Here is a 16,261-nt window from a genome sequence, read left to right as displayed (position 1 = left end):
TTTTTGTTTTAAAGCAGTTGGATCTTGTCAATATGTCTGTTGTACACTGCATGCTTTTTCCTTGCTGCCTAGCCCGATCCTCTATTATCCTTTGTCATAAACCCTGAAGTCTCATTCCTCGGTTGCAGTTTATAAACTGCATGGGAGTTGATACAAAGCCTGCTCAGAACAACAAAATTAGCTGTCCGGCGTGGGTTTTGTGACTGAGAGAGAAAAACTGTGTGTTTGAAAGAAAGAAAGAGAGAGAGAGAGAGAGAGAGAGGAGGGGTGTGAGCTCAGTCACATTGGTAGGAGTGAAACTTCAACAAAATAGACATGGAAGGGTAGAAGAGAAGATGAAGAGATACATTTGGAAGGCCTGCCCTTTCTCCCATGTCCTGTGTCTTGCTTGTCCTCCTTATGATTCACAGTGTTTTACTGGAGTGTGCTATTGAGGGAGAACAGTATGGCTGCAGGTGCTGAATACATTCAAGCTGCTTTATCTGGTTTGATTTGGAAGCTGCATTGTTAGTCTGGTTCCCCCCTTATAGGCTAGGACCAGGTCACTGCCCCCTCACACATCTTCCTATTGTTGTTGATGTGTGTAGATCTAAGATCTAAAAACTGTAAATCTAATGACTTAGGTGGGGTGGATTATATCATCTCCTTTAGACTTAAAAGGGGAATGTGCTGATAACAATATCAATATGGCCTTCCTGGCCGGCCTCAGACTCTATGTAGGTTTGTGACGCTGTTATGAGATAAATGCAAAGGGATTAACCCCAGGCACTGCCCTTTCTGCTGGAGTAATGTCATCGTCTCTCATGCTTGCTTGTTTGTCAGAGGCATTCGAGCATTCAGCATACAACAAGGGCCTGCAACCCTGGCCATGGAGAGCTACAAGCTCTATTGCCGGGACCAAGGCTGCAGACACCAGTGGTCAAGGTTGACCAAAGCTGATACATTTTATAGAGCTGGCATTCATCAAAGGCATGAAATTGCAGCTAAACCATGGCTGCTTGTTCCAGTGACATCACTGTGTTGTTGTCCATACAGAGTTGAGGCACGTACATAGTGTCTATGTTGTGGACTGTTTCTGTCTGTCCTGAGCAGTCTTAGTATCCAATGTGCAGAAAAATAAGAAAAAGAAGCTGTGTTCAGCCTAAATGTCACCACTACGGAATAAGCACTTAAATAGTTCTCTGTAAGGTATTTACTTTTTGAAACCTACAGTTATTGTTTTCAATTCACCGATATTTCATATTCCCATAGCATCCCCTGGTGGTCTGATTTTGTAATTACTTTCAAGCCTCACCAATACCTGCGTAACAATAAAGAATCAGACGACAATTCCCCTCGTTGGTGTATTTGTTATTGCCAAAGATAGCAATTGCACATCTTAAAAGCGGAACGTTGTAGTTCCTTGAAAATAAGGGGATTAATAAGGAATCTGGTTGTAAAAGTTTTAATCCTACAGGGGGCAGCATACACTATAGAACACCAACTCCATAGTCCTACAACCTACTGATTGCGGTAATAACAAAGCACTGTCCATCTCGTGCCTTCGATGTGTTCGTTTTAGTTTATTGCATGTAATTTCGAATTGACTTGTGTATCTTCCGATACCTCAACCCATTACTCTTACAACACAGAACAGTCAGACACTTTCAATTTCTAAGATAAATTGTGTGTGTGCACTAATTTCAGTGACAATCAGGAATAAATATTTGCTGTTTTAAATGGATGCATATTGAATCTACAAAAACAGATGAGTCATCTTTTGAGATAAATGCTGAAAATTGAAACCACAAGAACCAGCCTCCGTAGCCAGAAATACAATAACGACCCAGACACACCGAATGTGCCATGTTGCAAAAAAAGGAACAAAACTAGTTCAGCAATTTTCACTTAGCTTGTTTCACAGCACAAGTCTGCAGTTTCGCCATTCTTAACTGTTAATGTTAGCTGTCATCTTAAAGGTTATATTTGTACGTTTTGTTATATTGCAAAATAACACATTTGATTCGTTAGGCCTATATATAACTAACAGTATTTCGCAATATGGCTGAAATTCGTTCGCCTATAATGTCACCACTCAGAATTTGTCTAATGTAATGGTGTATCGAGATGCAAAGAATGTAATGTTATCCAGTAATTGCCAGTCTGAAGGAAGTCAACAAACGGCATGACTTGCGAACATCTGACATAATTTATGATGTGTGTGTTTATCTAAAAGGAACACAAACATTCTCGTGAGAACTAACTTCTGGGCAATTTAACGATTTAAATTGAATCGTAATAATCTCATTAAAGTGCTTACAGTGAATGGAACTTCTTCTTTTCACCTGCACAAAATGTTCTCACAATGCTACTGTAATGTTGTGACAACGTTATAGCGTTGTTGGCACTACATTTCAGGAACGTTGTGAGAATGTTTTGAGTTAGCTGGGTAGATACTGTACCTGAACAGACTTTCAAAGTAAACAGTGAGACGTCACTGCGCCCTCAGTGGGATGGGGCTGGGGCTGGGGCTCGGAGAGGGGTTGGGACTCCAGCTTGACTGCGGTGGAAGTTAACAGAAGGGAGGGAGAGCATGGAGAACGATTGCTGACACTTAGTGTATCTTATTTAAAAGACGGATTGACCAAAATACTGCATTTATCGCCAAGGAAGCACGAAAAAATATAAGAACGGCGCCGGTGAACATGCAGGTGCAGCATCATTTGCAAATTGCATTTAAGTCAAATTGCGTATAGGTACGGTGGAGGCCATTGACAGTTAATGGTAAGCCCGATGTTCTCTGTTTGGAATCTGTTCCTATTCCTAACCGTTGTGGTTGGTTAGGCCTTTCATCCTCAGTCCGGCGTGCGTCGTCCATCCGTTTCTCTCACCGCCCGGTCGTTAGCTTAATGACAGAGGTGAACAGTCTGGTGTTGCTAGTTACACAGGCAAGAAGAAAATATTTTCGGTTTCGGTATGATACGCGTACACCCCTAGCTGGCAACTAGCGGCAAATAGTAGCTAGAATGCTAGCTAGCTAGGCTGCTGTGCCTGCACTGGAAATTCTTTGTGATAGTGACACAAGTTCGCTAGCTAGCATGCCATCGTTCTGAGCTAGCGACTTGCTAATACTACTGGTTGTCTAGTTATGAAGAATTTGCTCATATTTAACGTTAACAAATATTTTGATAGTTACATTTTGGTAGACGCATTAGTCTATTTCGCAAAGCCTATGGTCAGAAACAAAAGTATCGAACTGCTCTAGCTAAGCTAACTTAGCTAGCTACATACCTAGCTAGCTGAACATGTCTGCTAATTAACTAGCTAGCTAGCCTGCTAGCTAATATCCAAACCATGGTTATCCAGCTACGTTAGGTTGAAAAGACATCTATTAAAAATCCAGCTTTAAATATTTAAATGTAACGTTAGCTAGCTATAGTGTCAGTGTTCTGCGAATGCTAGCTAGCTAACTTACCGGGTGAACTATTTTATTGAGCGTTTTCATGTAAGTCAGCATTAGTTGGCTAGCTAACATACTAGCAAAAAAACTCGGCATTTTTGGCAGAGTTGGCTTGATTAAAGGTACCAGTGTTGTATTTTTGTACATTTTTATGTAGTTAGTGGTAGTTAGTAATTTGTGGGTTAAGCCCAGCATTGTTTTCCACTCTAGCTAGTAAGTTAACTAAATTCAGTTTTTATTCACGTTAATGTTAGCTGTACTAGCTAGACGTGGGCTTGGCATCAGCTGTTGCAGCATTGTTATTTGACAGTCAGCTCCTTAGTGATCAGTGTTGTTTTAATAAGCAATAAGCAGTACTAGCTAGATCGATAGTCTTACTTGTTAGTGTTTATTGTACAGCTGTAAAATGGGTAAATACCGTAGTAAAATATGGGTGGCTATCGTAGTTGGCTAGCTAGATTATCTGCAGTCGCTATCCAGTAGCACAGTCTCGGCCAATAAACTGGCCACAGTCTGTAGCTAGCACTAGCTAGCTGTCTAACCTAGTTGGTTAACTTAGTGCTCGTAATGGCTCTCACTACAGAGTTGTGACTAAGTTAGTGGTTACGAGGTTAAGAGCTAACTCTCAATCTCTCTTAGTTGTGTACGTGATAAATTAGGTAAATGTTTATCAGACATAGCGATTGTAGCACTACTATCAGGCAATGAATGGTTCATACGACTGAGCGGTCTTCCCATAGCAGTCCTTAACTAGGAACATATTGAAGACATCCTGGTTTTCTCACCAAATCAGTGCGCCCAGGGAAGTCGGCTCGCTGTACATAACTAAACTATAACTAAAGTTGTAATGAGACTGAGATTCGTAGAGATCAGTCTGTGTATTGTCATCTATACGATAGAAAATACTTTTTCTTGCAAGGAATTCTTTATTCGTACATAGCTTCAATACAAATGTGCACACAATTTAAGTCAAGGTAATTGTGAAATAGCTTAATGAAGAGGAAAATGTACTGTCATGATGACTGATGTGTTTATTTTTAACAGTTTGGTAACATTTGGCTTATTCACTATAAAATCTAAAATGAAGTCTTGGTTGTATTATTGTGTTGTTGGGTATGATATGGTTTATTGATGTTTAAGGTAATCATTCAGGCTTGAATTAAAACTGAAATGAATAATTACTAATAGTAATCACAATGTGAGAATTGCCTATGCGCACCTGCCTCACTAGATCTATGTCAACTAGATAAAACTGGTTAATAATCAATTATTACGTGAAAGTTCATGTTAATGTTTAACTGTCCAACCATGATGTAGTCAAGCAGACATTTCAGGATACTGTGTACTTACTAGTACTACTAGAAGTAATGAAAATAGGTTCATGAATGATTGGGATGATTGCCAGAATAAGTTCATTTGTAATTTGCATGTGATTTTTGCGGATTCTTTGTCATGGTTGACTATTGGGCAAAAAAACTTTTACAGAAGGCTAACAAAGGGAAAGTGGAGCAATTCTGTCTGATATTATGACATTACTTAAGGCTGTGATCCAAATAAAATATTTGCTTAAAAGGGATGATTCGCTTTGCACATTATTTGAATGATATTTGTCTTGGGGTTTGTTTTTTTAATTGACCCTCAGTTTTTGTGTGCAATGAAGGCTATTTTAGGTACCTTAGAATGGTTCCAACTGAAAACAAGATTTAACATAATTTAATAAAAGAACCCGGTAATATACGTCTGGAAGCATATCATTGCTAGGTGCTTTGTAGGTACCTGAAGTGTTTATTTCTTTGAACTGCAACCCCACAAATGCCCCCTGTACCAGCCATCGTAAAGCTGAGAGTTGAGTGGTTATTTTTCCAATTGCAATGCTTAGGCCTAACTTACCTTAATTGGCTCAGTAATAAAATCTGATATTTGTTTCTATGTCTATCATCCGCTCCATTAACCAGCTCAGTTGCTTTGTTTGCTGAGGCTGGACACTTTTAAATGGTTGAAGACATGAATCGCAAATGGGTGCATTTTTCAGTTCATTTGCAAGCTTTTATTGGGTCTTACCACTTGGATGTTTATACGTTGAATAATAGTACATTTAATCGTTTTTCAACTTAGCCGTCCCAGAAGCAACAGGGTATCTCTCGACCAGTGAGAAGAGACTGGCTGGCTGACTACTGCACTAACAGCATTTTGCAATCAGAGAAGGCATGGCGAATGGGTGCAGTGCCCACGCAGTTCTTATTTTTCTCTTTACTTTGTCACACTTCCTTTGATCTGATGCATGGATAATTTGCCCAAAGTGTAATGTCGGCTGGTTCTCTTGTGCCTGGGGTACTGTATCTGTATCATGCAAAATCACCACCACCCCACCTACCCTACCCCCGATTGCCTAGCATTCTGAAACATGTCTCTGCTCGTCTGAGATCATAGGAGATCATTAGCTTTGCCTGCTATTGATGACTGAGGCTGTGTTAAGGAGTCGCTTACCATTACAGTTATATATTTGTGTATCAGTGAAAGAATTATGGATTTTCCCAAATATGAAATGCTGAGATTAACTTTGTGAGGTGTGGTCATTGAATGTGGCTCTGTGGGGTGAGGAAGTCATGGCTATAGTGACTATTTCAATTGATTACAGTAGGTTTGTATTGTGGATGGTGCATGCATGGTAAGTGTAGGATTTGTCTGACACTTGTGGTTTAATAGAGAGCTATGTTGTAATTGGTGCTTCTAAAACGTGTGGAAGTATTGCAAAATATTTTTGTAACCACTCATGTAACCACATAATCATCCTTAGTTCTCTGGGCTTACACAAATTACTCCTCCTACTTTTAAAGTTGTTTAAACAATGCTTATGACACTTTGTTTTCATAGGGTTTTCGAACTGAATTTAGCCAGTCATGGATCTAAAGAGATTGAGATCAGTAGTGTTTGTGGCAGTTCTCATGCATGTATTATATTTCTTTCAGCTGGTAGACTGGCTGCTGTTGTCTGCTCTAGTTGCTGAGATTGGCCTCTTAATTTAGGGAGCGCACCAAAGTGCCTCCGAGTGGTGAACCCTGCATGCTGGCTCCAGTTTATTTAGTGCAGCCTCTGCCAGTAGCCCGGTTCTTTAGGGACCAGACAGAAACTTTGGTCTTTACCAGTCCAGGAGATCGATTCATGTTTCTCTTTTTATCCTGAGGCAGATTTCTGAACTGAAACGGTTCTATTAAACCAACGCATTACTGTTAAGTTTTGCCAATCGTACAACGGTTTTTGCAGTCTGTGGGTTGCATCTAATTGGTTGCTTTGGAAAAGGTCCAGTGAATTGCGTCCATTTGACTGTAACGCAGTGTTTTACCGTAGACGACGTGTCTAGCTCCAGTCCTGGGTGTCTGCTGGTTTTTGGGTTGTCCTCGGCACCCGTCGTTCATTCAAGCCATTGATTGGCTAAAGAATCCGCACACCTTGTTCTCTAGGCCTTAATTGGCAGCCGATTGAAAGGAAACCACAAAAACCCGCAGACACTGCGGCCCCCTGGGAATTGAGTTCCACCCTGCTGCCGTGGGCTCTCTGTGACGCGTCCTGTCTTGCCCCGCCCGTAGGACTGATGGGGGCTGAGTGACGCACCATGGCCCTGATGATCCCCCCGGTGAAGCTGAAATGGCTGGAACACCTCAACAGCTCCTGGATCACGGAGGACAGCGAATCCATCGCCACGCGGGAGGGCGTGGCGGTGCTCCACGCCAAGCTGCTGGCCAACAAGGAGGTGGTGCTGCTCCCGCAGCAGGTGCTGTGTCTGAAGGGCCCGCAGCTGCCCGACTTTGAGCGCGAGACGCTCTCCAGCGACGAGCAGGAGCACTACCTGGACGCGCTGCTGGGCAGCCAGCTGGCCCTGGCCAAGACGGTGTGCTCGGACTCGCCGTTCGCGGCGGCCCTGCGCAAGCGGCTGCTGGTGCTGCAGCGCGTCTTCTACGCCCTCTCCAACAAGTACCACGACAAGGGCAAGGTCAAGCAGCAGCAGCACTCTCCGGAGAGTTCCGCGGGCGCGGCCGACCTGCACTCGGTCAGCGAGAGGCCGCGGTCGTCCACCGACGCGCTCATCGAGATGGGCGTGCGGACGGGCCTGAGCCTGCTGTTCGCCCTGCTCCGGCAGAGCTGGATGACCCCCCCGCCCGGGCCGGGGCTCAGCCTGTGCAACGACGTCATCCACACGGCCATCGACGTGGTGAGCTCCCTGCCGCCGCTGTCGCTGGCCAACGAGAGCAAGATCCCGCCCATGGGCCTGGACTGCCTGGCGCAGGTGACGGGCTTCCTGAAGGGCGTCACCATGCCCAACTCCGGGGCGGACATCTTGGGCCGGCGGCTGGCCTCGGAGCTGCTGCTGGGGCTGGCGGCTCAGAGGGGCTCCCTGCGCTACCTGCTGGAGTGGATCGAGATGGCGCTGGCCGCCTCGGCCGTGGTGAGCGCCATGGAGAAGGGCCGGGCGGCGCTCAGTCAGGAGGGGCTCATCGGATACGACTGCTTCATGAACATCCTCATGCAGATGCGCCGCTCGCTGGTAACTAACCCGGAACCTTCCGCATTCTTACTCCCGTTTGGCTTCCCGTTTGTTTAGTCCACCCTGTTTTAATTGTTCTTCCGTTTTCAATACCTGTACTTTCTGTTCTTTCTAGACTGTTCTTTACAATATTGTTTGCGTTGCTCCTAATACAGTGCTTCGTACATCATGGTAGGAGTAGTTGTAGTTGTAGCAGTTACTGTAGAAGGAATGACTTGGACTGAACTGCTGTGGGTTGTGTACAGATTGGCAGAGGATGCAGCAGTCTGCAGGCTGAGCGTTGTGTTGAACATGTCCGCTGTCTGTGTCTCCTGCCCCAGGGCTCGTCTGCTGATAGAAACCAGTGGAGGGAGCCCACCCGGACGGCCGATGGGCTCTGCTCCCTGTACGAAGCGGCGCTCTGCCTGTTCGAAGAGGTAAAGTATCCCCCCCTCACACACCTCACGCCGATAAACAGCACTTTATAACTCACTGCACACGCAGTCCATGGCGAGTGGCTTTGGCGGTCTTTTGAGCAGAAGTTTCTAGAATCATCTCGTAGTGTATGAGCGTGAAGCCTGTACTGAGAGCTTTCGTTTGCTGCGGTGCCGTTGGGAGCAGGTGTGCAGGATGGCGTCGGACTACTCCAGGACCTGCGCCAGCCCGGACAGCATCCAGACGGGCGAGGCGCCCATGGTCTCGGAGACGTGCGAGGTGTACGTCTGGGGCAGCAACAGCAGCCACCAGCTGGTGGAGGGCACCCAGGAGAAGATCCTCCAGCCCAAACTGGCACCCAGCTTCGCCGACGCCCAGACGGTAATAGGGGGTGGGGGGGTTCCCACCAGCCGCTTCCTCCCCCATGCGCCCCAGTAAATCAATAACGCCACGGCAGACCTGCTAAATAAGTTAATGCACAGCGTTCTTCCGTTTCTTTAAAGAAAGGCCCTGAAGCGGAGATGAAAGGAAGGGAAAAATGCGTGGTTGGTCATAAAGCCGTAACCTGCTGTTCCAGAGAAGTGTTTGTGTGCTCGTGGCTCGGGCGGACGGGAGGGCTGGAGCTGAGGCTGTCTAGTGTGGTTTTCCCCTCCCTTACACAGCTGTATAGATCTGTCGATAATGGCGAGGGGCGTAAATAATGCATTGCCACAGTCTCTTCTGCTATCTCCCTGGACTATGCCGGGCATTGTGCGGACTCCTTCACGGCTAACAGGGATTACGTAAACAGATGGTTATTTTTAAAAAGCACTTGTTTATGACCCCGCCCTGCCGCTACGTGCTGCGCGTGTTTCGCCGGGTCGGATGCAAACCTCGGTTGAATACGTAACTGTTTCGGATTCAAATGCTCTTCGATGCTTTGCTGAGCTTGTCTGGTGTATTGGGACCTATGAAATTCTCAAAAAAATTGCTAACACTGCCGCCTTTTCCTCTTGGTCGGCTGAATCGATTGAGTGCAGAAAAGAATTTGAATCCAAAACGGTTACGTATTTGACCCAGGTCTGGTCTTCTCCGTCTCTCCGGGCAGATCGAGGCCGGGCAGTACTGCACCTTCGTCATCTCGTCGGACGGCTCGGTTCGAGCCTGCGGGAAGGGCAGCTACGGCCGGCTGGGCCTGGGAGACTCCAACAACCAGTCCACCCTGAAGAAGCTGACCTTTGAACCCCACCGCGCCATCAAGAAGGTGTCGTCCTCCAAGGGCTCGGATGGCCACACGCTGGCCTTCACCACCGAGGGCGAGGTGTTCAGCTGGGGCGACGGCGACTACGGCAAGCTGGGCCACGGCAACAGCTCCACGCAGAAGTACCCCAAACTCATCCAGGGGCCCCTGCAGGGAAAGGTGGGGCCCGCAATGTAGCTACATGCGGTGTACTCTGAACACATGGGTTGTTATATCATATGAAATTCTAAGTAAATGGACTCAGTAGAATGAAATCCTAAATTAAATTCCCTCACCAGAATTGCATGTTTCAGCCGTTTCCTCTGCGCTGGGTTTGTTGTCCACGCTAACGGGCGTTTCGATGTCGTCCTGCAGGTGGTGGTGTGCGTGTCCGCGGGATACAGGCACAGTGCTGCCGTGAGCGAGGATGGAGAGCTCTACACCTGGGGCGAGGGAGATTTCGGGAGGCTCGGTAAGCCCCCATCCCCTCCCATTGGGTCCGTTCAAAGACATCTAGAAGCAGTAGCAGTGTGCCTGTCCATATGCGAGATGTGAGCTCGTTGTGAGCTGTCTGAAAGGCCGGGGACGCCTCTCTAACTCAAATGTTTCCTCCCTTGTGCGTGCTGTAGGTCACGGGGACAGCAACAGCAGAAACATTCCTACTCTGGTGAAGGACATCAGCAACGTGGGGGAGGTGTCCTGCGGAAGCTCCCACACCATCGCGCTGTCCAAAGACGGCCGCACCGTCTGGTCCTTCGGCGGGGGAGACAACGGTATGCTCATCTGCTGCGGTTTCAGTGTTAGCATTGACTGGAGCCTCTGTTCAGCCTGTGCTAAGTGTGGCTTTGCCCGTTAACATAGGATATTTTTGTATGGTTCTGTAATTTTGTCCGTTCCTTTCTGTGACTAATCAAACGTATGTTGCCAGGGAGAAGTGGCTTTAGTGGGTAGAAGTTCAGGGGGCTACTGGGTGGGACATTTGGTGAAGGCATTACGTTGTGCTGCATGGGTGAGCCCCACTGTCTGATGAAATCCTGTGCCACTGCTCACTTTGGCCAGAAGCCCCGTAGGGCAATGCGCAATTGGCAGTTACCCAGGGTATTGGAGTCAGTTAGGGGTCCCTGTTTCATCGCTCTCTAGCGACCCCCACTGGGCGATTGGACTGCATGAGAAAGCCGCATTTGATTGGTCTTCCTTTGACTCCGCACTATGTGAGATTTGTTCTGCCCCACACTGGGAGGAATAAAGTACTAGTGAACAGAACTTCTGGGCAAATGCATCATAGTTTGATTGACGTGAGGTAGGTGAGCCTAAAACATTATTTCAATTTGGTTTGGATTGAAGTGAGTGAAGTGGAGCCTGCAACATTTACTTGCACAGCGTGAAAACCAGCAGCATATATCCATTTCATGTGTGATCCTGTGTCGTATTTCACAGGCAAACTGGGACACGGTGACACAAACCGTGTGTACAAACCCAAAGTTGTGGAGGCCTTGCAGGGCATGTTCATACGGAAAGTGTGCGCGGGAAGCCAGTCCTCTCTCGCCCTCACCTCCACCGGACAGGTACGTCACGCCAAACCGCCATCGCAACCAACTTAACCGGCAACCGCCAATTCCCTCAAGCGTTTGGAGACATTTACCATGAGCTAATTGCGTATTCCAAAAGCGCTAATTTTCCCATGCTCTGGATATGTCCAACGGCAAATGAATAAGAAATTTGAAGGGGAAAAACTACTAGGAATGGAGGGGAAAAGGACTCATGAGTGCGGGGGTGGGCGGCGCTAGCGGAGTTAGCCTCCAGTGCGGCTAGCGCAGGCCGTTATCAGCGAGCGCCCGCCTGCCGCTGCGCGTGAGATTGCCGCAGTGCCGGCGGGAGCAGCGTTATCTCCGTGGAGACAGAGCAGGCCAGGGGCTCGGCGAGGGACCGCTGCTTCCTGCCGTCTCTAATCGCCCGGCCGCCGCTGCTCCGTCGCCCCGGCTACGTCTGATTACCTCACAGGAATTCGCCTCGCAGCCAGGCGCTCGTTTCTTCCACCTCTGCGTTTGCAAGTAGTAAATATGGAGACGGGGCATATTTAACTCCTTCAGTTCCAAGCCAATGTGAAGTTGCTCCCGAGGGGTTTTGGCTTTGGTTGATAAAATTGAGTAAATTTAGTAGGGCTCTAATTGGGGCTCAAGGCAATAGTATAGCACTTATTTAGAATTGTTGAGAGGTTGAGAGTGTCTCGGGACTGTACATGTTAACGCCGATAGAAACTGTTTGTAAGGCTGACTTGCTGGCTCTTCCATTTACATAAAAATATTCAGCTTGTTGCATAGTTTCTCACAAACATTTCCATTTCTTTTCTTTTTTTTTTTTTGGAAGATGTATTTGTTCCCACTTCCAGGAGGGCCATTGTGACGTTAAAAGCCAAATGAAAAGGGCAGAGCTGCAGGGTAGCTACAAGTGCCGGAACAGCGCAGGCAGAAACACTGAGAATATTCACTGCAGCTCTGCTCAGTCTCAGCCACAGAGTAACTGAAAGGACATATTCTCTTACACTGAAGTGCCCGAGTTCCTGACGCTATGCTCTTAATCAATATTACAATGACAACACCGGGTAACCAAAGTAACAAAAACATAGATGCACCTCACGTCACTGCTGTAATTATGAACTCCGTTTCTTCAGCGGGTAGGAATAGCAGCGGTTGAAGGTGAGGTGCTGGGTGGCGTGCGGTGGTAGAGGTCAGATTAAGAGCCCCCGTTCCCCCGGTCTCTCCGCAGGTCTACGCCTGGGGCTGCGGGGCCTGTCTCGGGTGCGGATCCTCCGAGGCCACTGCCCTCCGGCCGAAGCTGATCGAGGAGCTGGCCACTACCAGGGTGGTGGACATCTCCATCGGCGACAGCCACTGCCTGGCCCTCTCCCACGGTAACTCCCCCTGTCCGACCGGCCGCACTCTCGCTCCCCCGGGGGGGGCCAATGAGACGAGCTTGATGGCTGTGCTTCTGCTCAGGACAGGATTCCATTCTTTTCTTTTACCTTCCACAGCTGTGACTTGCATAACAAGAGCCTGAAGTGTGTGTTGTATTCATTAAAGTCGATTTTTTGATGGTGGGGGAAAAAAATCCATATTGCATCCTTCAGTCAGTCGTAAGATGCAGTCATTCATCTATAAATAAACCGTTGAAAAGTAGTCTATTATCTGTTCTTTATAAATCACTATTCCACATGATTTATTGATAGCCCTGCACTGCAAAATGTGAGCACAGGTAAAATCTGCTGTGTAATGCAAATGTGGCCCTAGAACGTTCCGGACAAGGTCATCCCTGGTTAAAGTTTTAAGGTGCATCCACACCAAGAATGAGAACTATAACAATAACTACAAATATGTTGTTAAAATCATTAGTCCATAACTATAATGACAACGACAGTGACAAATCATTGGGATCACTTTCAGCTCCATGAACGAAAAAAACTAGTCAAAACAGTCCAATCCTAATTTACAGGGCGTCATGTGCAAAATGGCAGATGACATATCCGAGCGAATACAGTATCTACAGAATGTTATCGTTCAGCAGTGTGGATGGTTATATGGTATATGGTTATTGTTTTAGTTCTTGTGGTGTGGATGGGCATTTATGGTTGTAAGCAGGTCCCTGCCAATGCGCTCCTGCATTCTGAAGCACAGTGTCCGTTTTATTTGGTGGCAGACAACGAGGTGTACGCCTGGGGCAACAACTCCATGGGCCAGTGTGGGCAGGGGAACTCCACCGGGCCCATCACCAAACCCAAGAAGGCCATCGGCCTGGACGGGGTGGCCATCCAGCAGATCTCCGCTGGGACGTCCCACAGCCTGGCCTGGACTGCACTGCCCCGGGACAGGTCAGCAGAGCGGTTCGGGTTTGGGGAGGGGTACAGGGAGGGTCAGGGGGCACGGGAGGGGCGCTTTGTGTGTATGAAGTGTATGCTGGTGGTCTGCTAAGGAACAAGAAGGTCAGAAATACATAGGGCTCATTCCAATCGCGTATGGTTTGCGTCTTTTCTTTTTCTTGCTCTTCTGTCTACTCCTATCTCCACCCACTGGGAGAGGCTAGGAAGAGTGGCAAGAAAAGTAATTCAAGACTGGGCAATAGAGAACATGAATTAGGCAGATGGAATGTCCTTGGTGGAAGCCACATCTGGTACAGGTGGATGTACAGGTCCATCATTTATATGTCAGGCTTTCTGGGATGCCCTAAAGATAAAATGAGAAGAAAAATTAGCGATTGGAATGTGCCCACAGAAATAATGAACTTTGCTAGCGTCTCGGTGGTGTTAGCAGTGGCGCGCTGAGCCTGTAGCTTTATGAGGGTGGTTATTTTGCCGGAGCTGATTTATGGGGCTCCGGCGCTTTGTCAAAAGGCTGTTTTGTTTGGTAGAAACAGAAAGGCGTGCGTGCCGTGTTTATAACTTTTAAAGAGAATATCCAGACTGTTTACCCTTCCTCCCCCTCCATTCCAAAGGCAAGTGGTGGCCTGGCACCGGCCCTACTGCGTGGATCTGGAAGAGAGCACGTTCTCTCACCTGCGGTCCTTTCTGGAGCGCTACTGCGATGGCATCAACAGCGAGGTGCCCCCCCTGCCCTTCCCCTCCTCGAGGTACGCCAGCCTACCCCAGTGGGGTCCTTTCCCTCCTGTTTCACCATCACTAGGTGACCACTCTGGTGCTTCTTCATGAAGCATCAAGTCTCTTTGCATTAAAGCAGGGCTCTACAGTGCTCTATACGCTCCTGCAAACTGATGTGTGCTAGGTGAGAATCATTTGGAGGCATTAGTGTGCTCCTAATTTTTTCTACTTGGGAGCAGATAAGCTTAAAGATTGTTCTAGGTCCTAAAGATAGTTGTACATAGCAGGTGAAACAAAGCTCATGTTTATTGGTGCAGCACAGGGTGAATTGCAACCTAAATACCTGTTTTCTTCTGCGCAGGGAGCATCACAACTTCCTCAAACTGTGTCTCAAACTCCTGTCCAATCACCTGGCCCTGGCTCTGGCCGGAGGCGTGGCCACCAGCATCCTGGGCCGCCAGGCGAGGCCCCTGAGGAACCTGCTGTTCCGCCTCATGGACTCCTCAGTGCCGGACGAGATCCAGGAGGTGGGTCTCCGTCAGGTCCTGTCGGCCCATGATCCACTCGTCTCAACCATCTGCTCGGGGTCTTTGGAGATCTCTGTTGTGTAGTGACGTGTCACATGTCCATTGCTGTAGGACTTCTAAAGCACACATTCAGAACTTTGCTTGCCTACCTTTGCCTAAAACAAAAGCCATTAGTGAGTATATAATTTTGTCTGTTTGCTAGTCTCAGTTAAGGTCTTAGCAGTGTATCCACTATGTGTAGGCAACCACTTTTCCTTAACGGAACGTGAAATGTATACTTTAGTTAGCTGTCACCCTCACAGCACTTTCAACACAAGCATCAGTTTTTAGAGTGCACTCGATACACTTGTTTTTTTCTGCGCCTGATTACTAGTCGACAGCAATTGAAATGTGACACGTCCCTACGCAACATAGATATACAAGGACCCCAAGCAGATCGTTGAGGCGAGCAGATCATCGACGAGATTGGCATCACGAGAATGCGACCCTTTCCACCACGGTCTCTCATTTCCACCACAGTGAAACTGAGCAACCCCTCACTGAAGAATACCCCAGGGAACCATGACTGCAGTTTTCACCATTTCTTCATTTGATCCAGGCTTACAAAGCCGTCATCGGCCCCTAATGTCAAACAGAGTGCCGAGAACAGGGGCAGTTTGAGGCTGAAGGCGAGAGTTGTATCCCGAGGTTGCACGTTTGCTCCAAAATTACATTTCGTGTTTCACCTCTGAAATTCTGTCGTTAATTACTGTTAATGTGTGTAATTGCAGAGATTTGTTTATCGCAACACAAAAACGTGTGGTGTGTTGAGTTTATCATATTGCAGGTTTCACTCCAGATACTCCTATAATGGTTCAAACTGCAGTGCATTGGTAGAATACATTTCATCCCTGTAGGGTAGTCTTTCACCGAACGGCCATATAAGGCCTTGCAGAGGAGCCTGTGTTGACCTTGGGTAAAAGGGAGTAGCTGTTATGTGTTTGAAGCGTTTGACCCGTGAGCATCACGGTGTCTTTCTGTTTCCGTTGCAGGCCGTTATAGAGACCCTGTCCGTGGGAGCCACCATGCTCCTCCCCCCTCTACGCGAGCGAATGGAACTGCTCCACTCCCTCCTCCCCCAGGGACCGGACCGATGGGAGAGCCTATCCAAAGGGCAGGTAGGGGAGCACGCTCTGCTCAGTGAACATTGTGCTGTGAAATATAGCCACTGTAAAGGGAAACGCAGGACCGGGGATGTGCTGGTGTAGCTGAAGTCATTCAGTTTCTGGGTCCTTTTCTTCTCACTTGGCAAGCACTGTAATTATGGGATGCCGCAACCTGTAGTGACATTCTCGTCTTAATAGCGTCTAGAGAGCGGACTGCCCCTTGCACTACACGGCCGTTTGGTCCACTATCTGAAGAAAAGGTCCTTGGCTTGAAGAAATATCCTCAGAAATGGAGCACTATCTGAAGAAATAGTACACCATCTGAAGAAATACACATCTCTCCTCAGAAATGGTTCAGTATCTGAAGGAAAGGAGCACTATCTGAA

General features: G+C 47.5%; 1 protein-coding gene across 7 annotated transcripts in view; it reads left to right on the top strand.

Moving 5' to 3' along the window:
* Nucleotides 1-2,520: 2,520 nt before the first annotated feature.
* The window catches only part of herc1 (HECT and RLD domain containing E3 ubiquitin protein ligase family member 1), an 80,662-nt gene continuing 66,921 nt past the window's right edge, over nucleotides 2,521-16,261 (top strand). For 6 of the 7 annotated variants that reach the window (XM_061221664.1, XM_061221663.1, XM_061221661.1 and 3 more), the window contains exons 1-13: nucleotides 2,521-2,763; nucleotides 7,027-7,982; nucleotides 8,303-8,398; nucleotides 8,583-8,777; nucleotides 9,484-9,795; nucleotides 9,991-10,087; nucleotides 10,245-10,388; nucleotides 11,053-11,180; nucleotides 12,382-12,526; nucleotides 13,309-13,480; nucleotides 14,101-14,235; nucleotides 14,565-14,730; nucleotides 15,762-15,887. In XM_061221664.1, the coding sequence (XP_061077648.1) occupies nucleotides 7,053-7,982; nucleotides 8,303-8,398; nucleotides 8,583-8,777; nucleotides 9,484-9,795; nucleotides 9,991-10,087; nucleotides 10,245-10,388; nucleotides 11,053-11,180; nucleotides 12,382-12,526; nucleotides 13,309-13,480; nucleotides 14,101-14,235; nucleotides 14,565-14,730; nucleotides 15,762-15,887 (2,646 nt within the window). In that variant the 5' untranslated portion in view covers nucleotides 2,521-2,763; nucleotides 7,027-7,052. The remainder of the gene's footprint in view (nucleotides 2,764-7,026; nucleotides 7,983-8,302; nucleotides 8,399-8,582; nucleotides 8,778-9,483; nucleotides 9,796-9,990; nucleotides 10,088-10,244; nucleotides 10,389-11,052; nucleotides 11,181-12,381; nucleotides 12,527-13,308; nucleotides 13,481-14,100; nucleotides 14,236-14,564; nucleotides 14,731-15,761; nucleotides 15,888-16,261) is intronic. The other variant, XM_061221659.1, reaches the window with a different exon arrangement.

Source organism: Conger conger, chromosome 15 (assembly GCF_963514075.1).
Source record: "Conger conger chromosome 15, fConCon1.1, whole genome shotgun sequence".
NCBI classification, from domain to species: domain Eukaryota; kingdom Metazoa; phylum Chordata; class Actinopteri; order Anguilliformes; family Congridae; genus Conger; species Conger conger.
This window is presented reverse-complemented; position numbering and strand designations above follow the sequence as displayed.